General features: G+C 39.5%; 1 protein-coding gene across 1 annotated transcript in view; it reads left to right on the forward strand.

Annotated features, from left to right (window-relative positions):
* plxna2 (plexin A2) overlaps nucleotides 1-26,732 on the forward strand; it is a 360,814-nt gene that overhangs the window by 245,369 nt on the left and 88,713 nt on the right. The window contains exons 13-17 of the mRNA XM_041799400.1: nucleotides 4,379-4,530; nucleotides 11,544-11,661; nucleotides 15,476-15,612; nucleotides 20,037-20,204; nucleotides 25,426-25,519. Of these exons, the coding sequence (XP_041655334.1) occupies nucleotides 4,379-4,530; nucleotides 11,544-11,661; nucleotides 15,476-15,612; nucleotides 20,037-20,204; nucleotides 25,426-25,519 (669 nt within the window). The remainder of the gene's footprint in view (nucleotides 1-4,378; nucleotides 4,531-11,543; nucleotides 11,662-15,475; nucleotides 15,613-20,036; nucleotides 20,205-25,425; nucleotides 25,520-26,732) is intronic.

Consider the following 26,732-nt stretch of genomic DNA (forward strand, 5'->3'; position numbering starts at 1 on the left):
TGTGTAAGAAATAAAGACAAAGAGCAGCACTTCTCTCACGCCTCCCAGCCTGGCAGACATCGGTGGCGTGAGCCTTTAAAGTGCTGCTTTTTCTATGATCCACTGATGAATCAAGTCTCCGTCTGCCAATGGGGAGCACAGTCAAATGGGTTTCATGCATGGATTAGACTGTCTTCCTGTGCTCAGTCCACCGTGGGAAGGGCTCCATTTCAGCCTTGAGGGCTGGACGGAGGATGTCTCCCAAGCTTTTAGCGTCCCAAGCTGTGATATAGCATCCCGGTCCTGTCACCATCCCTGCCTCACCTACCATCCGTCAGAGCCGAGTGGACAGCACATGATGGCATCCCTTATCCTGCACTTTAAGTCTCTTTCCTCTCTGGTTCTGCGTCTTTCTCCATCTTTTGATTCCCTCTCCTCCCTCCTTTCTCTCAGGCCCTTACATTGCTTATGTAACCATCACTAAGTCTACTCGAATAGCTGCTGCCATCGCCTGACATGGATATATTTAGCCATTATGTTTTTCCCCCCTCTATACCCTGCATGCCCAAGCAGTGCTAAAAGATTCATGTATTCAGACCCCTCAGGCGGCGCAGTGACACACTTACTTTACATCCAGAGCAATTAATGTCCACTGAATCTAGATTACAATGCCGGTGTCCCACAGGGAAGCCGCAATGCCCTGGTGGGAGCGTGGGGGAAAGGGAGAGGGAGGGCGCACAGGGAGGGTAGGGTCGTCATCACGTGGCGCTTTGCAGCTCAGTAAGCGGGCACAACTTGTTTTTTCCCCGTCTGCTTGCATTGCCAGTAATGGCATATTGATTGTTTACCCAGCGCTAGCAGCTCCACACAGCAAAGTGACAGTCACCTCCTCCCCACAGCCCTCCTCTTTCTTTGACTCCTCTGTCTCCTTTTACTTCCCTGTCCGACAAAAGCAGTACTGTCTCCTCCGTCTGTCTGTCTGTCTGTCCATCTTTTCACTCCTTTGTGCCCTCACCCTTCCTCCTCCTCCTCCTCTCTTGTTTAAAGGGCTGGATGAAGGCCAGGTCGGAGCCTCGACGGGGCTCTGCAGCACAGAAGGCAGCATGCCACCCTGTGCCAAGGTCATGCTGGGCAGCCATATTGTACTTTATGAGTAGGGGGTCTGCAGTGCGCATTAATACAACCCCTTGTTAGGTTTATCGTCCGTTGCAAATGCAGTTGATTATAAGCAGACGCTGATCCAGAATACTAATAATCACCCCCAATGTTTGGATCATCAAGCTACCTTTATTGGATTTAGCTTTTTATGGCAAATCTGAAGGAGAAAAGGGTGAAAAAGGAGCTTTATAAGTGTGTGATTAAGGAGAATGGCTAAACTTTAGCTGCAGTTGTGAGTGGAGAGTGATGCTGTCGGCACAGTGACTCATAGCATGTTCTGACATTCTGGGAACGCAGGCGTGGGAGAGCTTTTAATTGCTTTTACAGCCACCTGGACCGTAAGAGCACATTTACCCTTGAGCATCCATGAAAACAGGTACTCATATGATGACAAACAGGTGGATAACTAAAGAAAACAACATGTTTTCATTAAAGCCTGACTGATAAAGCAAAATTAACATTATAGGTGAGCTAGATTAGAGATATATTAGTGCAATAATATTTAAACATGTATGATATGATAGTCAGCACTGTCTACAGCAGACGTCTTCTGATCATTACATTCTTTAAAGGTATAATATGCAATAATCAGAGTAGATATGCAGTAGATGATGCATGTAAAAAGCAGATTCTCTGGCAAAACAGATGCATCGTCTCATCCTCTGTGTTCCACTCCAGTGCAGCTGTTTGCAGGACTTAACTCCATTTACGTATGCAGCCAAAAGCTGAGAAATTTCTTATTTCTACGAAGTGTTTTGGGGTGCTTTCACACCAGACCTGTCTGGAGCAGCTGAAAAAGGTCAAGTGCATTTGCCAGTTTGTTTGTGGGATGAAAGCCATCACTTGACCTGTGGTGTGAACCAAAAAAACACACAAAGACTCCTTGAAGAGGTGGGTTTCAGTCCCATTTATTTGGAATCTGGCGCCGTTAAGGACAGAGCAGTTTTACAGAAACACTAAATGCGATTATGTAGACTCATCTTGCAAAAAAGACATACTGAAGGGAATGGTCGTTTATATGTGATTCTCATTTTGATAAAGTTTGCATGTACAAAAAATTAGGAAAGTAATTTTTGCAAACTGTATTAAACAAAATGAAACTTGAATTTTTGCAAGATGTGTAGAGCATAACACCTGTGCTGCAGTTTTCTTTAAATTCATGTGGTATTTTAACATCATGTTGATGAAATATTGCACCTTCTGCAGTTTGAAAATTGCAGCAGGCTATAATGCTCAGCAGTAGTGTGGTTTGTATGTTGTGAGGACATGAACCGAACTTGATCTGACTTAACCGCAGGAATTACTGCACATTTCGGATTAAATCAGCCACTTTAACCAGTCAAATATGTGTTAAAAATAAGGGTGCACGTTATAATCAGTGTGATATCGGTATCGGCTAGGGTAGGGTAAAAATATCGATTAATCGATGCATCACAATATTTCCTCCCCCAATTCAATATTGATTCAGCAAATCCTCTGAAACGATTCACCTCCTGGCCAGTGGGGGTCGCTGTGTGTGTGATTCGCGTTGTGTGGACGGAGACCGCACTCGACCAAACAACAACTAACCATAACCATGTTATGTGAAGTTTATCACAATTTCCAAGAGGACAGAAATATTATTTAAGTTTACATGCACTTAACTTTTTCAGTGTTTATACAGAACTGTCATGTTTTTTACTTTTGCACTCCATATGCACAAATAAGTTATTATTGTGCAAATTTTTATTTTCAGATGTTTTATTGCTTTTAATGTGAGGTGACTTACCAAATATGCTCACATGGGCATGAAAATAATTATTGAAAAATTGTCAACAGGTTATTTGTGTATTTCTACTTCTTACTATCGACACTGAAGCATTTAAATCAATATCAAATCAAATCACAACCTAAAGTATTGAAATCGAATTGAATCGTGAGGTTCCTAACAATACCCAGCCCTAGTATCGGCAGATATTACTTTTGTCTCAGTAATTAAAGCCATTATTTTTGCTGTAAAATCTGCCTTTATTAGCTGTAAATATGGGCCGTATGAAAAGATAAATTCATATTTTTAGCTAGACCAACAGACCTACATCCGCTGAAGTCTTTTTATTTATTTATGATTGTTCCTTACACTTTAAAGTGTGTTTTAAGGACTGAAATTTGTTTATTAGTTCATTTGTGTTTTAAGAAATTAAGTTTTAGGTCTGAGCTACAAGTAAATACAGTTTTTATACCAATATCAGCTAAAATTAATTAGAAAATTTTGGAAAAATCCAATATGATGCATCTTTAGTTAAAAACCACAGGCAGTCCTGGAAAAGCTTCAGAAACAAATGTCTTTTTCCTCTTATCTCGGGTTAAATGTCCTCCTCTGGTAACCCTATCACCTGTATCAAGATTGTTTTCTTGCACAAGATAATTAACATTAAATTTCCTCCTTGTGTTTTATTTTCTTTTTTATTTAAGTTTATTTCTATCCCAGAATTATCAATTTGATATGGATCCATCCCAGGTCCACATCACAAATTTTGGTCTGCTAGTAAATGTCCCTTTGTAAATGCAGCTCAAAGCTGATGTAATGTTGTAACAATGTGCCAAACTGATCCATGTTCAGTCGAACTGTAGATGTGAAAACTCCCTTACACCAATAGAGTTTTTGCTTCAGTGTGGGAAGATCATTGGTTCTTCAACAGTTGTTCTATTGCAACCAACAACCACCATTGTACCTCTACATACAACTTGCCTGAGTGGGTGGGAAAATCTCAGTTGAACAGGAAAAGGCTTACCCAACATATGAATGGAACCCTTTATAGCATCTGAGCATCACATCAACAAGCTTAAGGAAGTACCATCTTGTCAGTGTTAACACAGAGTTGAGAACAACAAACCCAGAGGGAGTTTGACCTCATTGTTGGTTGGAAATCAGTACTTAACAGCATATTTAGAGAAGACATATTTAAATCTGCTGTTTTAATGTTTAAAATCTCACAAATTTGACATGAAATGATGTTATTTGAATCAAAAGTATCATATTGACTGTATTGACATTGCCATAGTTGTTTAAAATGGGTTTTCCAGCCTCATGAACAAAAAACATCCCTTAAAAAAGTTTACTATGTTTGTGGTCATATCAGCCATGTAATAATCTATCCTCTCTAAAATATGTATGATATCATCCTTAAGCATCTGATTTAAGTAAGAATTTTATTCAAATATTACTTTTTACTAAGGGCATTTTACATATTCTCTCCCTTAGGTGACCCCGGTGGCTGGACCCCCAGAGGGAGGCACAAGGGTGACCATCCATGGCACAAACCTGGGTCTGGCCTTCTCAGACATGGTAGGCAATGTGGAGGTGGCAGGTGTGAGGTGCACCCCTGTGGAGGATGGCTACATTATCGCTGAACAGTAAGTGAATACATATTTACCTGTACTTATTCTTAGATGTTAACTGTGCTGTTTGAGGCTTTTTTTTCTCCTTGAAGTTGACTAAAATTGTGGAAGGTCTTTTGTGCAATGTTCGGTTAATTATATCAATTTGCAAGGAACACAAATTAAAAATTTCCCAATAAGAAGAGAAACACTAGCTTGATCATGATGTAAATCAGTTCCCAACACTTGTCCTTTACCTAGACTGAAAGTGTATGGCGTATAGGACTTAACAGACTTTGATTGATAAATGTGTGTAGTGACAGAAGCTGCCTCCTCCTCCATCTCTTCCTTAATGAATACTGGAGCAGGTCCAGACAGTCTGGCCCTGACACCTCTGTTCTCCGCCTGCAGCGCTCTCGCCCAGTTCTCCCTCTATAGCTCATCCAGTCTGCAACAATCCCATAACAGCTGTGTGTGTTTACTTGTGTTTACCTCCCTAATTGTCCCATGCTGTGCATACATCACGTTAAAGCCTGTCCCGTTCACCCTGAACTAATGAAACGTTCCTGGTGCTTCACAGCTCGCCCATCTCCCCCTCGGCTGTAGACACGCAGACGTGTGTGGAGTGAGAAACCCACTGTTTCATGGTTGTTTAACCTCTCTGGGTGATGTAAGGGGAATTTAGGAATATAAAATTCTTTAAATAAAATGTTTGGAATAGGATTATGTTTAATTGTCCTGAGCTTTGTTTTTCAAGGACATGTATTTTTCTAAGAAAGAGGTGAATATTATTAAGTGGTACAGCAAGACTAAAAAAACCTCAAGGGTTTGTCTGCATTTAAAGCTTTTTTTGTGTGCTGGCAGTGCCCACCTCTCCTTCCTTTGTGAGATGGCTTCTGTTCCCTCAATGTTGTCCGTAAGGTCCGTTTTAAATAGCTCAGGGTGCTCAATATTTTCTCTGAGTTAACCACGAAAACAAGAAATCAGTGAAAAGGGATAGGCAGCAGCTCTAGAGTTGGAAATTGTACCCTCAGAAAGACTGAGGTTGTGCCTAAGACTGCAAACATACTACATACTATATATAAATATATATATATATATATATATATATATATATATATATATATATATATACAGTGACTTCCTGTGAAACAGGACATTGTCATTAAAAAATGGCCTCATTGTGTCACTTCCTGTTGCCAGGAGGGGTGCTACATTAAAATGATAAAATTAACTTTTGAATATGTAGATGGGCAGACCTTGATTAAACATGTGAAATTTGAAGGCAAACAGATGTTTGGTTTGAGAAGTGGACATACTTCCTGTGAAATTGGTGAGACGTTGAAATGTTCGCCATCGCCACTGAGACATTCTTCAATGAAACATGTCAGTGTTGTGGCCAATTATCAAGGCCTTTCTTTCAAAATCAGAGCTTAATAGGCTAACCACATTAGGAGGAATGAAGATACCCCCGTTTGTGTCACTTCCTGTTGCCAGTAGGGGCACTGTGATGTGATGTTTGCATGTGAGTATGCTCAGTGTCTTGTAATAAAGAGCAGAAGATCACAGAATATTGTTTACTAAAGTTATGATAGGTTAAAGTAATTTGGCGACATTAAAAATATCTTATTTGAAATAGAGATGAAGCCGGTGGATTTCCTGTTAGGACAGATTTATGTTGCATGCAGAATTTAGGTGTGATGAGCTAGTTTTTTAAAACCCCTGGTGGAGCCTACAGGACGTAGCTGGGGTGGAAGTTGGTTGAAAGCAAGAGTGCTGTGGTGATTCAGGAAGGAGCAGAGAACGTGACGAGAAGTAGAAAACTTGGAGCTTCACTAGACCACTGAATTAGGAGGATGAGAGTCATGTGGTTTGATTAAGATGCATGTCAGGTGTGGATTAGGCTCGAGATGACTGCACCTGCTAACCTGCAGGAGTCAGTAAAACGTATGATTTAGGACACAGCCTAAACAGTGTTGCTGAGAAACCTGATATAAAAGACCCCACCACCCCCCCACCACCCCATTTGATTCTGATTGGCCAGTTATGGGGAAGAATCATGGAACACTGGGTTGTAGGTTAAATAGGTGCTGCCAGTGCAGGAAATAGCACACAGCCTAATGCCTATATACATTGAAGGATTTGCCATGGAATTTAAGAGGTTATGAGGCACATATGTGAAATAAATTCTATACAAAAATAGCAACTGAAAATATATTACACAGCGTCACAGATGTAAAATATTCCTATAGAAATACACAGTAGCATTTGAAAGGTTTTTAGGGGTGACTTGCTGAGAAATAATCCTTCAGTTAGTGTGAAATTCTCTTCTCTCCACTGACTTCAAGTCTTTCTGGGAATAGTGCAAAGTTTTAAATGTATAGCTGCACACTGAGGCACAGCTGACACACATACACTCACACAGGCTATCACAGTCATGGCTCTCAGAGGAGCCTTTAACCCTAATTCTTTCCTTGGCCTACTTCTGGCCTCAGAAAGAGAACAGCTCAGCACTGCAGCATTACTGTAACAAATACTCCCACTCTTATGGTGCTGTTACAGTCCATGAATCACACATGTACACTCAAACATGCATGCACTACATCCTTTTATGTCTATTTATTATTGGATCGGGTGTTTCTCACCTCCTGGGACTGTTCATGGGCAGTGAAGATGATGTAGAGTACAGTATCTCTGTGTTCTTAGCTCTTTAATGGCCAGTTGTAATTAAAATTCACTATGTGCCACTTGGCTGTAGGGGACAATTTGTCAGCAGTGCACTGATCTGACACCACTTTAATCCAAATGGAGGACAAGCTAGGGAATTCATTTATACTGCATGTAAAAAATAGACCGGGCAAAATTAAAAAAACTCACCTTTCACCTATGATACTCACTTTGACTGAGCCAGAGTTGTGAAGAGCTGGACTTTAATTTTCAGTCTCTTGAGGCCGTAGGGGCCTCCAGGTTCAATATATGCATGGCTGTTGCTGTTTGTTTCCAGGCCTATTTCAGTCTTCTCAGGGTAGACCGGACCGTATTGCAGACATAAAAAAAAAAAAAGAAAACATACATATTTATGTATCTTTTAAGTTTCCACTTCAGAGAAGTGTGTGAAAGCCACTCCTGCTTTGAAGAAAAAGTCTCAACTTTTGTGTTTTTCAGCACTCTGAAAGTATATTTTTACTACTTTTATGATTCTGCACTATTTTTAAAGTGCCCAAATTGAGCGCTCATTAGTAGAAATCCACTTTTTGAGGTTTTAAGGGAGACTGTTGTAAGAGTTAAAGACAAAGAAGCTTCAATTGGAGGCTCAGGTTTGAAAAGTAAAACATATTTCCTTAAAAATATACAGCTTCACAAAGAAGGACAGGCCCTCAGGTATGAAAGTAAGTGGGTTTCTTTCAGACCTATTGAGAGGAAAATACCAACTCTGTCAGTGAGCAAACCCTCCTTTAGCCTCTCTCTTCCACATAGTTCATCCAACAAGGCTCCCACAGTCATTTGTTGTAATTCAGACGATCAGCGTTGGAGAAATAATATGTCTGCTCTGCTCCTGCCTGCCCCTGCCATCTGCCTCACCACATATTCCATCTCTCTTTCCACACTGTGATTGCCTCTTGTACTTTATTACTCCCTGGCACTGCCGATCAATAGGCGTCCTCGTTTTATTATGTCATTTGATCCAGTCACCTGCAGCGCACAGTGACACCCGATCGCATGGTATGATAAAGCTGTATCGATCTCGATGATGTGATTTACATTCTTCGAATCATATTGGCACAGCAGGGCACGGTTGTTGGAGGGAAATTTACGTCACAGGTTCAGTTTGGGTGAGTTGGAGAGGTGCTCTGGACTCTTTTAAAGAAAGTGAGTCATAGATGGAGGAGGGGAGGTGGTGGTGGTCGATGTCTGGATGTGTCACGTAATGAAATGAGTGAGACAACAGAAGAAGATTGCATTTAGAGTGGAGCATAAATCGATATCGAGCAGAGAAGTGTTTTGATTACTTTCACCCAACTTCGCTCAGGCATTCAAACATATAGACAACTTCTGAGCCTGAAGTTAATTTTGAAACCACTAGAAAGGCAGACTCACGGCAGCCTTTGTAAAACATCAGTCTTAGGAACATAATGCTGTAAAAGTATAGCATATTGTAATAGTTTTATTCCAAATTGTAGATATTGTAATTTTGGTTTATGTAAAATATCCCAATACTATACCATATAATACCATACCATGCAATCCAATACAATAGAATATAATTCGATGCAGGGGTATGTTATTATAATACAATTGAATAAAAGGGTATTATATAATAAGCATATTACAATACATCTGATATAATGCATGGTAGGATACAACAATATAATATGATATGATACAAGGGAAGGGTATGTTACTTGGATAGAAGGGTACGATACAATTTAATATGGAAGGAAAGTACCACACCTTACATTATGACACTGTACAATACGAATATATCAAACAGTGATGCAAGGTAGGGCTGAATGATTTGGGAAAATAATCAAATTGCGATTTTCCCCCCAGTATTACGAGTGTGATTTAATATGCAGTTATTTCTGAAGTTCCTCATCTTATGTTAGTTCCAACAAACACAAGCTATAAGTCATTCTATATCAAAACCAGCACAATAATAGATAAAACTAGGGTTAAAATATTTAGATAAAAATAACTTATTGTGCTGATTTTGACTGGCATTGCAATTTGGATATGAGTTTTTGTATTGGCGTGAGTGGTAATTTTTTTGTAGCATTATCATATTCGATAAGAAAAATGTAAAAAAATGAAGAAAGTAGGATTTTTTGCAGACTATTCTAAAAAAAAGTCACTTAAATGATTGCATGATATGTAATACATAACATCTCTGCTGCTCCAAAAAAGATGTAAACTGGTATTTTGGCACAAATGTCAGGTTAAAGAAATATTACACCTTCTGCGATTTGAACATTGCAGCAGGCCATATTATGATTTGATCTAAATTTTGATTAATTGCCCAGCCCTAATGCAAGGGTATAATACAGTTTGGTGGGATAAAATACGGTACAAGGATATGACATATACTGAGGCTATGAAACGATACAGCAGGATATATCATATGATGCATCATTATGATAATATACCATATAATATTATATTATGTGAGATGTAGTACAGCACGATATAATGTGGCTGATGGGATACAAGCATACAATATGGTATGATATCATACAAGGATAGTATACTACATGACATATAGTGGGATTTGTCCCAGTGGTACCCCACAAGGCTATGATACACCATGACGGAAGATACGATGTGGTTGAATAGAATTGTAATGTATTAAACAATATGAAGCAAGGGTATAACACAGTTGGAAAGCAAAGTACAGAATATGTGTGCCTCTCATATGTTTTTAAAATCACATTACAGTTTTAAAAAAGTGTGTGTGGGGCATGATAGTGTTTGAGTAAGTGTCTGTGCGGATGAAGGTATGAATGTATGTTTTGATGTGGTTATGCATGTTTTAGTTTTTAGCTTTAGTTTTTGCTCTTAATTGCTTGGGTAATTATTTAGCTGATTTTATCGGGCCTCAGTACTTAATTTCATTCTGTCTCATGTAAACACGTGGTATGGAGTGACAATAAAGAATCCTTGAATCCTTGGATATGATACCAGACAAGAGTTCAACATGTTCAAAGAGTTTTATTTGATGCCATATGATATTATACAATACAATACGATTGGAAAAAGTGTGGTACTATGGGATACGATACAAGATTATGACAGTACAATGCAAGGCTGCAATTCAGTGCAACGATATGGTACAATGTGACACGATGCAATGGTATGACATGATTCAATATGATACAATAAGTCATATGATACACAGGTATGATCTGATACAAAGGTATGGCACACTAACATAGAATATAATAATGAATGATACAGCATCCTATGATGCCACACGTGTAGGATACATTACAACACATTGTTTAATACCATACAATATGAAAAGGTGTGACACTATTCATACATTAGGATTGAAAACAATTTGATACAATGCAGTACAACACCATATAATTCAAACTATATGATACAACACAATATAAAATGATTTCAATATAACAGTATAGAATATGATAAGATATAATAAAACACAAGAGTATGATACAGTAGAACACAATACAAGGGAATGATACATGTGGCATGGTACAAGGATATGATATGATACAATGTAATACAAGGGTACATTACAATATGGCACATTATGTCATGACTTGATGATACAATACATGGGTATGATATAATACAAGAGCATGACACAATAAGATGCAATATAATAATGGAAGATGGTACAATTTATTATATAAAGCAAGGGAGAGACACAATATGAGTGTTTTTTTGAGACTACAAAATATGATGCAGTAGGATAGGACTGATACATGAGGATATGGTAGAATACCATATGACTCAATACAGCATGACACAATATGATACAATTTAGTCTTCAACACAATACAATATCGTATGATACAACATGACCCAGTACATTACAATACAATACACTCTGTTTTTGTAAATAACAATACACATGTAAATATAAGCCCATACTGATGAAAACAACAAATTACATATAACATTTTGTAGACTATTTATTCACATAACACTCAGCTTAGTAAGTGAAAAAAGAGCAGAGCATCATGATATAATTGTCCAACTCATATAGCCCCAAGCCTCAAAATACATTATTAAAAATGTTGGCTGAGTTGAGCATGAATATGATGTTTAGTTTTAACCAGCATGCTGCTAGTTAGGTTTGGTGTTTTCTACGAATGATCTCATAACCTAATCATAGGATACAGTGTAATCATTGACAAGTTTGGGGTTTCTGATGACTGCAGGTGTTGCGTGATGACCTCAGTTGATCATAACTGATTTTAATCATCCTCTTTTCTGCTCAAATTTGAAACAGCTGTGTGATATGTAAAAAAAAAAAATCTTTACATTCTTTTATTTAATTTGTCTTTTCTCTTGTATTTTTTTAGGATTGTATGTGAGATGGATCCGGCTCTTTCTGACAGCAGACCAGGCCCGGTCCAGCTGTGTGTTGGAGAGTGCAGACCAGAACTCAGAGCACGCTCCTCACAGCTCTACTCTTTTGTGGTGGGTCTGCAGTGACATCACACTGCTCCGTATCTTCACTTCATATACACAATAGTTTGCTTCAAGACAAACTAAAAAGCTTCATTTAGGTGATACATTATGTACAGTAAGTTCAATTAGAAGTGATTTGCACCTCTCCTGCAGTGAAAGTGTTTATGCACCGAAGGCAAATAGGGGTGTGCGTTGCCATGCCAACTGACATTTTAATTAAGCTGCTCTGTGCATGTTTACTGGTAAATTAAAAAATATATATTTTCTTCCATTAGCAGCAAAACATTGTCAACAGGTCCTTGATAATGATCTCTGCAGCTCTGTGAATACAGATTATGTTTACCTTTATTGAGACAGGATCATAAAATTAAATTAATATTACCACCATGAATATAAAGCTTTGCAAATTAGCATATTCCCTAGCACTGACTAGCAGAGCAGCATTAAAGGGAATGTTCTACCATGTTTTTATTGATTACTGGTCAGTTTTGAATGCTTAAACAGTCTGTATATATCCTAATCAATTCTTCACTGGATTCTTGCGTACATCAAGCATCTACTCAGCCCCACTTTTTCATTACTCCAGCTGCAAACTCTGACTTGAATAAAAACAGTTCAGTATCCATGTTAACTAAAACACAATTTGGTATTTCTCTATAACATCATTTGCACTAGTGAAGGTGCACTTTTATCTAATGCTTGGTAAATTTTAAGCCAAGACCAACTGGAATTTAAGCTAAAATAAGTTGCTGCTGCTGCTGTCAATTCAGAGAAAGTATCCTTTACAGACACGGTTTTCAGCTGGACTGTTGTCAGACAAGTTGCAACCCTAATTCCTTAGTGTTTTTTCCAATTACAACCAAAATTTTTCATGGTAAATGGGGGAATTTTGACCAGAGATGGAACAAAAGATGTAATGGAATAAAAGATGGAGACATATCTTTCAAAATAAAAGCACATCATACACTTTTACCCACATATTTTTTCCAGGCACATGTCCCAAACCACCAGTTGAGAACAAAGGCTTTAAAGTGCCCAAGGCTAAAGTGAATGAGACAGTCAAAGGATATCCTGTGTGCATCCCCAACTGTCCTAACCCTCATCTTGCAGATCAACATCCATAGCTGCATCCAAATTCTGGCTATCAAAACCAACATTGTGTAATTTACCCTTTTTTTCAGATAATTTTAAGTTTAAGACCCCTTTTGTTTTAACATTTGCATTGCTTGCAATTACATTGAGTTGAAACCACTTGCTTAAATGTAAAAGAGTATTACTTGACTGTTTAAGGGTACACTCACACAAGACAATCTGTACCGAGCCCACACACTCTTTAGCCTCAAAGTTCAGTTTGTTTGACCTGTGTGAATGCTTCATTCTGCAGTGAAGCAGGTCCACCTCTTTGAACTTGTTACAGAATGAAGAGGTGGGCTCATGCACATGCACACAAACATTGGTTATGCAATGTGTATGTTGGATAAGTGACTGGGTCATCCCTCTTGATACACATTATAAACAATCGTGGAGCCATAGAAGGCCTCTATGACCAAAACAACTCATAAAAAGGCCACAAAGTCAGTAAACTTACAATCTTGTTGTCTTTGAAGTTTTCCATTCTGACTCCATGAGACTGAGTTTTGTCAACTGCATGTCATGATGTGATAAAATACCCATGCTTAGGCCTAGTTGTACTTTGAGCAGCATGGATGCAGGCAAATTTGGGACTGGGGACAAGCACGCAACTAGGCCAAGTGTAAGTGCACCCTTACCCTCAAATTCCATGTACTCCGTCTGCACAGTGATTTACAGACATGATCCCAAATGTCCGTTGAGGGTCAGAAAGTAGGGAACAGTCATTAGGAACAAATGAGAATGGAGGAGAGGTGTTCTTCCCAGTTCTACCTGGAAATATACACTGCAATTATCATCAGAAAATTTCTACTTGAATACGATTCCTAAACTACGATTTTTACAACTGTTTAACTGATTTACTTCAGTCCTGCAGACCTAATGTCCAGCATTGTCTACTCAGAAAGTGAACTAAAAGGCTAGTTCTGCCCCTAGCATATAAAAAACCCTTATTTTGTTACAGACATGCTTTTAATTGAAATAGTGATGTACCATCAACTTCGTAAACCTTGTAGGGCAAGCAGCTGAGTTATGAAGTGTCATTCATGAATGAGCCTGTTTTACTAAAAGGCTTGTTAATGTAAGCCACTGTAGCTAGCTCCTGTTTAAGTGCCAGTTTCCTTTCTTTCGGGTTTTGTTGTTATTTAATCTACAATTAAAAAGCTAAACTGGTACCAAATGAAGGGCTGTTTGGGTGCAACCAACCAGCATTACTGAGCTCTGCCAATTGACATGGATCTCTTGTAAGAGAGGGATTTCCCGTCACAACAAGCAATGCTGGAGGGTGCTAAACATAGTTGGAAACAGCAAAAAACACGGCCTTTCTGGTTGCATTTCTCCATGTGAAAATCATGTAGTGTTATCTGCAAAGAACCTATTGATAAAAAAGTTAACTTCTGAGGTGGAAAACCACAGAATTTCTTTGTAACAAACATTCTTTGTAACAAAAACAAACCTTTTAACTTCTTAATGTACTCACCCATAACAGAAGCAAAAAAATCATGAAATCATGAAAGAACTACAAATACTAAATCTGCATTCCAGACTCAAACAGAACATTTGCAGCAGACTTTATTCACGCTTAAAAAATGTCACAGATTGACAAAAGTGTAAAAAAAAAATCAGCCAAATTTACTTGAAATTTTCGAGTTGATAATGGATGAGAGATAAAAAATTGTAGGTTTGCATGTTAAACAAAAATCAATGAATGAATTAAGAACAAACAAACTTATAAAATAAAAAGCAGCACTAAAAGTAAACATCATCCAGCCTCCTATTTTCAGGCTCGCACACATATTTCCCCGTCTCTGTCATTAGCATCCTGCCCAGCCTGCAGCTAACAGATAATCTACTTTTCAATTCTCACACCCTCACACCTTCACTATTAACACTCCCTTAACAATTATAGCAGTTGCTAATTACTGCTGTTGTTTTCTGAGTACCTGCATTTGCTCCCATCCTGCAAGTCACAATTAGTTTTGCAGACGTGATGCTCTCAGCTCGCCTACCTTTTTCTCACCAGCTGCTTCTTTGGGAAACTGTGGAAATCTTCTAAGAATACTTCACAGAAACTAGAATTGGTGACACTCACAATTCCCATGTAATGCAAGCCACCTAAAAATAAAGACACCATCACAAAAGCATTCCTCAGTTTTCCCTGCAAGACATACTCCCTGTGTGACTGTCTTTGCAGCCCCTAATACCTGAGCACTTTGTAAAGGGGCGTAGAAATAGTATGCATTCAGTCTGTTTTAATTGTTTTATATCCGTGCACGTTTGCCTGTGTATGTGTTTTTCTCTTTATGACGACTGTCAGCTCATATATGTGTGAGAGTGCGACGCGGCCCCGCTGCCTGCAGCTGTAAACACTAGTTATTTTCAGTCTGTCTTTTAAAAGCTTCACTCAGACACAACCCGAGCAAAGTGTAGCGCACAGGAGGAGGATCTCTCAGGGACTCTAAGAGCTCCTGGTTTTATCCTTTTTTCTCCCATCAGTGCTATACTCCACTGCCATTGGCCTGGCAATATGAATAACTGTAATTTGCTAGGGGGAGATCTGTGTTAATACATGAAGGTCTGAAGAAGTGCCACAGAGACACTGCCCTGTTTTTACCCTTGGAAATATCCATCTTTTGCCTTGTGGCTTCAATCTTATTCCCTTGCCTTTTACAATTTCTCTTTCCTTCCTCTGTAGACCCCCACGGTCACAGGTTTGTCCCCCAGCAGGGGTCCAGAGTCCGGGGGCACCAAAGTCACCATCATAGGAGAGAACCTCGGCGCCGGAAGCAGCGTCAACGTTCAGTTTGGAAACCAGACCTGCGAATTCTTCGGGTGAGACTCCATCTTTTGCACCCAATTATACCGTAAAAGTGCTATTAGCAGGCCATAAAGTTTAATTTGCTAAAACAGCCGCATGATCGGGCTTTTGTTTAACACTGAGTATTCATGAGGAAAGGATTTTTATTGTACTGGCACATTAAGATTAGTGGGAAAGGTTGAGAGGTGTTAAATGTGAAGGAGAGCCATAATTCTGGATTTTTTTTTTTTTTTTTTTTTCAGTCTACAGGTCCACTTATATTATCATGTGGATATTCACAAACCTCCTTTGACCGGCTTAGGACCTTAAAATGTCAAGTTAATACTTAGATTTCATTCATTTGGGTCTTGTTCTCTTCTTTTACTATGGGTCCAAGGTCTGTTTGTCTTCTTAGAAGATCTGTAAGAAGCACAGGATCTCTAGGGCAACACAAAGCTCTGTGTTAGTAACTTGCATGATGATTAAGCTGATTTTAGAGCAGTTCAAGGATCAAGGGTGTCTTTATTGTGCCCCTGTTGGGCAAATTGCTTCATAATTAGCAGAAACACACAAACCATTTACAAAAAATGGAACAGATGGTACAAATATACAAATTGCACCAAAAATAACAGTTGCAAATTAATGATCAGAAATATCAAGTTTAACTCTTATTTTCTTTAATTCTAAAAAGTCATTTTTTTCTGATGTATACTCACAGCCACAGAGTTATTGGGTCAGTGAAGTGGTCAGTGGAGTAACTCTGTGACTGTTGAGTGGTCATCAGAGTAACTCTGTGACTGTTCATTGATCATCAGAGTGACTCTGTGATTATTGAGTGGTGTTCAGAGTAACTCTCTGACTGTTGAGTGGTCATCAGAGTAAATTGGTGACTGTTGAGTGGTGATCAGAGTAACTCTGTGACTGTTGAGTGGTCATCAGGGTAACTCTGTGACTGTTGAGTGGTCATCAGAGTGACTGTGATTGTTGAGTGGTGATCAGAGTAACTCTCTGACTGTTGAGTGGTCATCAGAGTAACTCTGTGACTGTTGAGTGGTCATCAGAGTAACTCTGTGACTGTTGAGTGGTCATCAAGGTAACTCTGTGACTGTTGAGTGGTCATCAGAGTGACTGTGACTGTTGAGTGGTCATCAGAGTAACTCTGTAACTGTTGAGTGGTTATCAGAGTAACTCTGTGACTGTTGAGTGGTCATCAAGGTAACTCTGTGACTGTTGAGTGGTCATCAGAGTGACTGTGACTGTTGAGTGGTCATCAGAGTAACTCTGTAACTGTTGAGTGGTCATTAGGGTAACTGTGTGACTGTTGAGTGGTGATCAGAATAACTCTGTGACTGTTGAGTGGTCATCAGAGTTTCTCTGTGACTGTTGAGTGGTCATCAGAGTAACTCTGTGACTGTTGAGTGGTCATCAGAGTTACTCTATGACTGTTGAGTGGTCATCAGAGTGACTGTGATTGTTGAGTGGTGATCAGAGTAACTCTGTAACTGTTGAGTGGTCATCAGAGTAAATCGGTGACTGTTGAGTGGTCATCAGAGTAACTCTGTGACTGTTGAGTGGTCATCAGAATAAATCGGTGACTGTTGAGTGGTCATCAGAGTAAATCGGTGACTGTTGAGTGGTCATCAGAGTGACTGTGATTGTTGAGTGGTGATCAGAGTAACTCTGTGACTGTTGAGTGGTGATTAGAGTAACTCTGTGACTGTTGAGTGGTCATCAGAGTAAATCGGTGACTGTTGAGTGGTCATCAGAGTAACTCTGTGACTGTTGAGTGGTCATCAGAATAAATCGGTGACTGTTGAGTGGTCATCAGAGTGACTGTGATTGTTGAGTGGTGATCAGAGTAACTCTGTGACTGTTGAGTGGTGATTAGAGTAACTCTGTGACTGTTGAGTGGTCATCAGAGTAAATCGGTGACTGTTGAGTGGTGATCAGAATAACTCTGTGACTGTTGAGTGGTCATCAGAGTTACTCTGTAACTGTTGAGTGGTCATCAGAGTAAATCGGTGACTGTTGAGTGGTGATCAGAATAACTCTGTGACTGTTGAGTGGTCATCAGAGTTACTCTGTAACTGTTGAGTGGTCATCAGAGTAACATTGTGACTGTTTAGTGGTCATCAGAATAAATCGGTGACTGTTGAGTGGTCATCAGAGTAAATCGGTGACTGTTGAGTGGTCATCAGAGTGACTGTGATTGTTGAGTGGTGATCAGAGTAACTCTGTGACTGTTGAGTGGTGATTAGAGTAACTCTGTGACTGTTGAGTGGTCATCAGAGTAAATCGGTGACTGTTGAGTGGTCATCAGAGTAACTCTGTGACTGTTGAGTGGTCATCAGAATAAATTGGTGACTGTTGAGTGGTCATCAGAGTAAATCGGTGACTGTTGAGTGGTCATCTGGGTAAATCTGTGACTTTTGAGTGGTCATCAGAGTAAATCGGTGACTGTTGAGTGGTCATCAGAGTAACTCTGTGACTGTTGAGTGGTCATCAGAATAAATCGGTGACTGTTGAGTGGTCATCAGAATAAATCGGTGACTGTTGAGTGGTCATCAGAGTAAATCGGTGACTGTTGAGTGGTCATCAGAGTAAATCTGTGACTGTTGAGTGGTCATTAGGGTAACTGTGTGACTTTTGATTGATCATTAGAGTAAATCTGTGACTGTTGATTGATCATCAGAGTAACTGACTGTTGATTAGGGTTGGGCTGGAGTTCTTGGTCCTGATCTAAGCTCTGTCATGAAGCTCTGCCATGAAGTCTATACACTGTGGGTGGTTGCTATTTCTTGTAAGACCAACTGATGGATGTTGTCTCTTGGGAATGCATTATAATAGATAGAGAGCAGAAACATGACAGGATAAGAGCAAGGGTCAGAAACTGTGCACATGGATGACTGGGACCAGCTGAGACAGTTGATTTACAAATAAAAGCAGATTAAAGAAGATTTAATCAGAAAGTTTGAGTTCACATTCAATAAATTGATGAATGAGAGATTTTTTCAACAACTGTTAATTCAAATATATATCCTTCCAGCTTAACTTGCACAAGAGCTTTTTTGTGTTTGTCATGTTGCTCAGTTTGGATCTCTTTTCTGAAAGTTTGGAAGTAAAGCAACAAAACAGTGAGACAGTTTTAAAAGCACAAAAGTAACAAAAACAACATGAACAGCCCATTCGTCTTTCTTTGTGGCGTAGTTGCATTGTTCCTTATATCTTTATGTTGTGATAACTTTTTGAATTTGCCTTCTGAAACAACCCAAAAAATTGATACCTTTAATATATACAGATAGCATCTGTGCTGTTTGACTCAGTGTTCCTTTAACTTTTCCTTGCTGCTGCATACATCACTGTCAGGGAACGTTAGATATGCGGCGTGCTGTGAGCGAGTAAGAAAAGAAAAAACAGAGGCTCCTATTCCCCAGATGATGCATATTATTCCCATTAAATAAGCCGCTATATTTCAAGGCTTTCTTGTCTTTTTTCTCTCTTGATATTACGAAGAAGTCCCCCAGGGGAAAACCTCCCTCTCTTTCTCTCCCTGTCAGAAACTTGTGTAAATCTTAATAAGGTTTTGATGACCTACTGCATCAAACCCTGCAGTAAAAGCTCACAGAGAACCTGCTGCACTTCTGAATCTTTCTTCCTTTTCGTGCATACTTCTCTCGCTATCTTCCTATCACTTTGTTCATTTCGTTTCACTCCCCTCTGCTCTTATCTCTCTCAGCTTCCTTCCATGTTTTTCAACCCCTTCCTTTTTTAGCTTCTCCCACACGTCCTCCTTCTCCTCTCCCCTCCTGTAGTCCTCCTGCAGCAGTCCGACTGTAATGTTGTAAGGTTGAGGAGTCAAGCCAGCTTTAATGAGATATGAGGCTAATTACTGGTTTGTGTTTCTCTGCTGTATTCCTGGCATGGGAGGGGGAGGAAGATGAAGGGGGGGCTCTAGTACAAGCTCTCCTCTGCTGATATAATTGGGACAAATTCAGAGGGTGGGCAGGTACAACATGGAGCCATGGAGAGGGAGGGAAAATATGGAGACACATCTGACAGTGGTGTTTGTGTGCAGAGACTTTTCTGTGTATTTGGTTGTTTATAACTATGTGTATATGTTGATGTATCAGAGAGATTGTGCAACTGAAAAACATTGAAAGTTTTCCTTGTTTAATTGTACAACAAATATCATCAACACTGTAATTAGAGCTCTTATTATGGCAGGATTAGTTGTTCTTTCCTGTGTTTTTATTTAGATGATTACAGAACAGGGCTTTGGGTATAAAACATAACATATTCAGTTGTGGAGGACGTGTTTACTGTTTGTCTCATCTGATGTTATTCTCAGAAATTGCAGTAAATGAACTTCTCCCTCTAAGGAGAATGCCGAGCATGCAGATACTCTGCACATGTTTGAAAACGCATCAATTGATTGATGCCTTTGATACCTTTCTCGTAGGCGGACTATGACGGAGATTGTGTGCTACTCTGCCCCCTCCCTGTCTGGGGTCGGCCTTGTGCAGATCAGCGTGAGCGTGGACCGGGCCCAGATCAAGGAGAGCCTTACCTTCGAGTACATAGAAGACCCCACGGTCCAGCGTATTGAACCTGACTGGAGCATTGCAAGGTAAAGTAGTAATCTCAGACTGTTTAGAGAAAGTGGAGTAGTCATTTGGTTGGTGAAGCCAATGTGGAAATACCTTAACATGTACTTTTCCTATGACCTGTAGGGGGAGAATGTAAGTCTTGCAAATAGATGTGTAATCCTAAATTTTCACCTTTTCCTGATGTTTTTTTTTCTTTTATTTAACCCTTATTTAACCAGGAGTATTTCCATCGAGAAAAAAAATAAATCTTTAACAAGGAAAATTCTGTCCAAGACAACAGCCATAGGGAAACCGCACATATGATAAACACGGACTATTACCAAGAAAGGTTATTTCAGTGGAAAAATCAGCAGCTTTTAGCTGTAAACTGGTGCATACACTGATCAAATGGTTTTTAATTCTTACTAATACAACACAAAAGTTTAAGGAGACCCTGGAGCTCATACCAAGATTATGGAACAAACATTAAAAGATCTTTGACCAAAGACAGATGATGTTTGAGGAATTTCTTCCACTATGATTCCACAGCGACAAAGATTACAGCCACTAAGAAATTTTGGAGTTAGCTCTGGTGGTAGACAAGACAGCAATTCATGTAGAATGGCTTTAAAAAGAAGATATTCTAGGCCTGGGCCATATTGCCTAAAAATCATATCATGGTATTTTTCTTGCCTTTGATAATAACGGTATTATATCACGGTATTAAAGAATTAAAAAGAGATAATGCTTTTAATTCCAAATTCAAGTGTTATTAACCCCCCCCCCTTTTTTTTTAAGTCTCTCTAGGTTGACTTCTGTCTAACTGCACCCCAATTTTTGCATTTCATCTCTAACCTGATGAGGTGTGTTAAGCTGCTAATGACTTGAACATGTTTCCTAGTGAAGGCGTTCACAATAAAAGCGTTTCAGAAAAATAACAGCTGCGGACTTTTATTTTGAAGAGCTTGTCGGAAGTATTGTGTTTAGCATTGAGTTAGCTTAGCTTTGGCTGCCGAACCAGAGAATACGGCTAGTTTACAGCAGCTTTTCTGACCTCATTTAACATCGCAGCCTGGATCTTTGACTCACTGTGGACTTAAAAGGAAAGTCATAAGTTAAAATAGACTTTTAAACAGTTGTTTATGTCGTTGCAAGATGAAGAGCTGCAGCGCTGGCCTCTGTGACCAGCCAAAGCAGCACTTAGCTTGTGTTAAAGTCCCCAGGCAGGCTGACAGAGACAGCACACAGACTTAGTTGCGGTACAGCTGTCAGACTTTGTGAGGAAAAAGCACATGCTTTGCCTGCTAACTCACGCTGAGGCAGATATGATGAAGTCATTAACAAGCGTTATCGTGATTGGTCGGCAGAGTCCAAATCTCTACCGTAGGCCAAATTTATATCACTTATACCATCTACCGCATATACCACACACCGCTAAGATATACCAATGTGCCATCCTTTTGTTGCAAACTAAAAATAAACCATTTTCTCATACAAAAAACGATGATAGGTGCAAAAACCCAGACCAAAGACAAATCTCAAGGCACCATGGAGCACCAAGTCCAGCATTTTTTAGTAAGGATGATATAGTATGCATGTAAAGAATATCACCGGTTTCATCGGTTTCATATCATATCATAGGTTTCAAACAAAATGTGCTGTAGCTTGGAAAAGCTTCTTTCTTGCATGGAAAGAAAAAGTGTTTGTGACAATAGAGGAAACCAAATTTAACCCCAACTTTCTATCTTAAACAAATACTGTATGTTGCCTAAGAGATGCATTATCTTTGAGAAAAAACCTTGGTAATTATGTTTAAACATTCAGTCACCTCTGTTTTTTGGGTAAAAATCAGAGTAGCTTCTTGAATTTGTGACTTCGACCATTAGAGGTGCATCATTTTTGGTCCTATTGTCATTTAGAAAGAGTCTTAATGTGCTGAGGTTTCCCTGGACAACATCAAATGCAGCTTGTAGTTTGTTAGTTGCAATTTCTAGGGATGATGATTAAGTATATATTTGTATCATCAGCATTCAAATGTATCCTCTGTGTTATATGCTAATTTTCTTGAATTTTTTTGGTCTCAGTTTGTAGTTTCAAGTCTTCTTCAATTCAACACATTGTTCAATCTCAAACCAGTACAACTTTAGCAGTTAAATTATGAAGCTAGATGTGCAAAAAAGCATGTCTGAATATCATCAGTCCTGGTTCCCTGGCAGCTTAGAGACATGGCTGGGTTTATATCACCTAAAGTTATTTATTTGGTTTGTCTTAAACAGCTAGACGTTAAGAAGCTCACTGCTTTTTTAAACATAGGCTCCAAACAGGGTTAATATAGCGCCACTGTAAATCAGAGTCTTTGCTGGCCCCCTTCTGTCAATTTTCACTCATAAAGAGCTATTTCCTGCTGACTTTTCTACATCCTCTTATATGCTACTGTCTTTAAGTATGCCCAGAGCATGACCCTTCAAAATAAATAATTCATGTAAAGATACGTGCTTCATGTACAGACTTGAAGATACTTGATAGAGGAACATAAATGCAAGATAAAAATGCTATCCTTTAGAAACATATGTTTCAATCGATTTATTGATTAAGTTAACATTTTCCTGGTGATCTTCTGCTTCACCCAAAGAGCTTGAAATGCAAGGTCTAAAGAAAAATCAGCAGTACAACAGGTTATGCTTAAAGATGTGGTGACCATATAATCACTTCTGGGTAAAAAGATAAAAGGTGGCAGTGGTCAAAATGCCAAAGTTGAAGTTAAATGCCTCCGCTGATTCATACTTTTAGGTCAGAACTCTGTGCATCAAGTGACCCACCAACCTTGAGCTTCCAACACCCTTCTAAGCACTCCCATCCCCCTTCACATCTTTAGCACCAGCCAGACAAAACCAGTGACAGTCAGCAGACACAAGTCAATATTGCACTTTCAATTACAGTTGGGTTCTCCTCCAATTAGTCTGGATCTGATAGAGGTGCCACAGCTCACAGATTGGGTGCTGTTAAGACTGAGATATTCCCATTGGAGTCGAGTTTGATCCATCTGTTGGGCATCCTTGACAGATAGACACACATGCACAACATACACTAATTAAAGGAAGAGAGAGATGAAGATGAGGAAGAGGATTTGAACAACAATGTGCCATCAGAGGTGTGAGTCCACAGCAGATGGCTACAGCTGAGAGACAAGAATAGGGACCCTGGAGCAGAACAATGATGACCCACCCTTTTAGTCTAAGGATGGATGGTTAGATCAATCAATGGATGGATAGCAAGATTTTTTTTTTTAATTCACTAATTTATTTTTAGAAATAAATGGTGGATGGGTACATGAGTAGAGATTATAAATTGATAGAGAATAATGATGGACAAAGAGTGACAAGGTTGAAGTATAAACTGATACATGATTAAGTGAAATTGGTGGTGGTGTCTTTAAAGAGATGGATGGATGGCTGGATGGACAGATGGACGGATGGATGGATGGATGGACAGATGGAGGAATAGATGGATGCTTCCGCTGATGGATGTATGGATGGATATAAAATCATCATGGATGGGTTGGATATGAATAAATGGAGCAACTGATATTGGATTAACATGGATGCATTGATAAATAGTGGATGAAAAAATGGATGGACAGTGATGCATGAATGCATGAAAATGGATGGATGGATGGATGGATGGATGGACAGACGAATAAGTACTGGAAGGACAGAGGGACGGACAGACAGATGGCTGGATAGATGTTTCCACTGATGGATGGATGGACGGATGTGTATATACTAGATGGGTGCATTGATGGATGGATTGAATTGAGTAGATGTATGGAATTCAGTGGGGATGGATGGAATTGGATTGAATTGGACTGAATTGAATTGAACTTGATGGATGGGTGGATGGATGGTTAAATGAAAGTGGTGAATGGGTTTATAAAGTAGGAAATGGATGGATGAATGGAAACAGGTTTGTGGAAATGGATGTAGGTAGTCATTCATGAATTTATGGACTGATAAATGTGAAGATGGAAAGTTGGACAGAGTTACTGTTGAAGGGTAAATAGAAACAGGAATGGATGCGTGAAGAGATTCTTGGGTGAATGCATTGATTGTGTTGGTCGAATGGATGGATGGATACAAGGATGTGTGAATCGATGTATGTAGAATCATTTAAGGAGTGATGGATGGAAATCTGGTTAAATGGATGCTTGGATGGATTGATGGAAACAAGGATGTGTATATGGATATACTTTATAGAGTCATATGGAATGATGGGTGGAAAAATGAAGAGGTGAATGGATGGATGAAAAGAAAAACATGGGTGGTTGCGTGGATGGATGAATTTGATGGTTGGATTGATGTATGTTTGGATGGATGGGAAGATTGAAGGATATATGGATGCATAAATAAGGAGATGGGTGGATGAATGGAGACTTGAATGAATGGATGAATGAATGGATGATTGTTTGGACCATAAGGCAGATGGATGAACATAAAGGGTGTATGAAAAGATCTACAGATAGATGATTGCATTGATCAGTAGGAGGCTTGATTGATGTGTAGGTGTCTGACAGAAATGTCTGGACAGAGAAACAGCTGGAAATAACCAACTTCAATATTTAATGAGCCTTTAGACAGCATAAAGTCCATTTTCAGTAACTCATCATCGGCATTGTTAGCCTAATAACACAGATCCATCCCACGTTTATTATTTGAACATCTCCTGCCTGCCATCTTTATTCAGCACGCCACTCTGATGGGCGCCACAACAAAGACAACAGACATCAACAACAAGCCAAACAGCTGCAGGGAGAGCCGCACATCCAGCAGTTTCCCTCCTGCTTTGTTTGCGTGCTTTGTTTGTTTGAGCCGCTGTCTTATGAAGCCTGGGACCACCGCTGCATTTTTATATTCTCTAGCTACCTCACTGTTTTCGAGCCCAAATGTGCACCAGTTGATTGTAGCGAGCTGAAGTCAGTTGAAAAGCTTCTCTAATCATCCTCCACTCCAAAGGCTATTATCGCTCAAAAGAAAGTGAGGATGAAAGCTGGTTTGATGCGCTTATTTTTGACTGATAGCGAATATTTTGAAGAGATACATGAGGGTTGGAAAGTTTACTCTAGAACTAACTTTGAACTACTCTGTTCCTTTTTTATCTCCCTTTATCTTTTTCTTTATTTCTCCCACTTAGATTATCAAAAAGAGAAGACAAGGGGAGGAATTAGACTAACTGAGTATACATTGTGCCTTCTGATGTTCTTCTTAGTGGCCACACCCCTCTGATGGTGACGGGAACCAACCTAGACGTGGTCCAGGAGCCAAGGATCAGGGTCAAATATGCTGGCCGAGAGTCCGTCAATGTAAGTACCTCTATTTCTGTCGTAGGGCTAGATCGCTATGCCCTGCCTGAACGTCACATGCTGGAAAATGTATGCTAACTAGGTGCTGCTTGACTCGCCAAATACTGCTATACAAGCAAGCTAAGTGATGTTTAGCTTGAGTTAAAAAAAAAGAAAAAAGCACTATCTCCCCCAACAGCCCCTCCAGCTTTCTACGCTTCCCTAACTTCCGCTTGAACCCGGCCGTCTCAAGCACTCCGACGAGCATCTGAATAATGCAGCTGGCAGTGAGAGTGGTCTGCATGCAGTATTTAATTAAGAGTTTACTCTCAATTTTCTCCAGGCAAAATCTTAGCTCCACAACCCAGACCCCCGACTTTGTGTTCTACTGTCTCACTAGTCACCCTGAACAACATTTTTACTTCAAAATTACACTTTTAAAGCTTTATAAAGGCTCTTTTGCTGTAATAGAGCGAGCTGAAGAAGAGTGGAGAAAGTGTGTGAGGGTGGGTCGATGGGGGGATTGTCTGAGGTGTGCATGATCGGGGGCAAGGAGGCTCCTAATGGCTTTCAATGGAAGATTAACTGTGGTCAGAAGTCTTTGGTCAGCATAAAGAGCCCTTGTATAATCAAAGTTCTGGCTGCGGGAAATCGTTACAAATTGCATTTGAGCCCCTGTCCTGGGGCTCCTTGTTTAATTAAGAGGATGAGATTTTCCTCTCTGCGGTCCGGGGAAGGTTGGGAGGGCAGATGAATGGACTAAAGGGGGAATAATGGGATAGTGTGAGAGGGGAGGGAGAGCAGAATATGCAAAAGAATGGTGCTCTGTGGACACATTGTACTAGTAACACTCTAAAAAAGTGGACTGATATGTTTAACAAACTTCTTTGTTGCTACTCAATACAAACACTACTAAGTACATGCAAATGAGTTTCAGTCATTCATTCATTTTAACATTTTATTGCAAAATGGATATACAGTTTTACTTAGCAGGGAAGGCTCTGCTCTAAAGATGCTTCCTGGGTTAGTTAAGCAGCATGCTTTGACTCTCTAGGGAGCGCATGGCTGGAAACCCTCATATGGATGGATACATTAATGACAATGTGTATTGAAAACAATGAAATTATTTCAGAAGCAATTATTTAGTAGCATGAATCAGAATATGAAAATGCAACAAGCTTTATGCTATAATGGAGGAGGCTGGGGTGGAGGAGGTTAAGCAGCAGCATTGTGA

This window comes from Cheilinus undulatus, linkage group 11 (genome assembly GCF_018320785.1).
Source record: "Cheilinus undulatus linkage group 11, ASM1832078v1, whole genome shotgun sequence".
NCBI classification, from domain to species: Eukaryota; Metazoa; Chordata; class Actinopteri; order Labriformes; family Labridae; genus Cheilinus; species Cheilinus undulatus.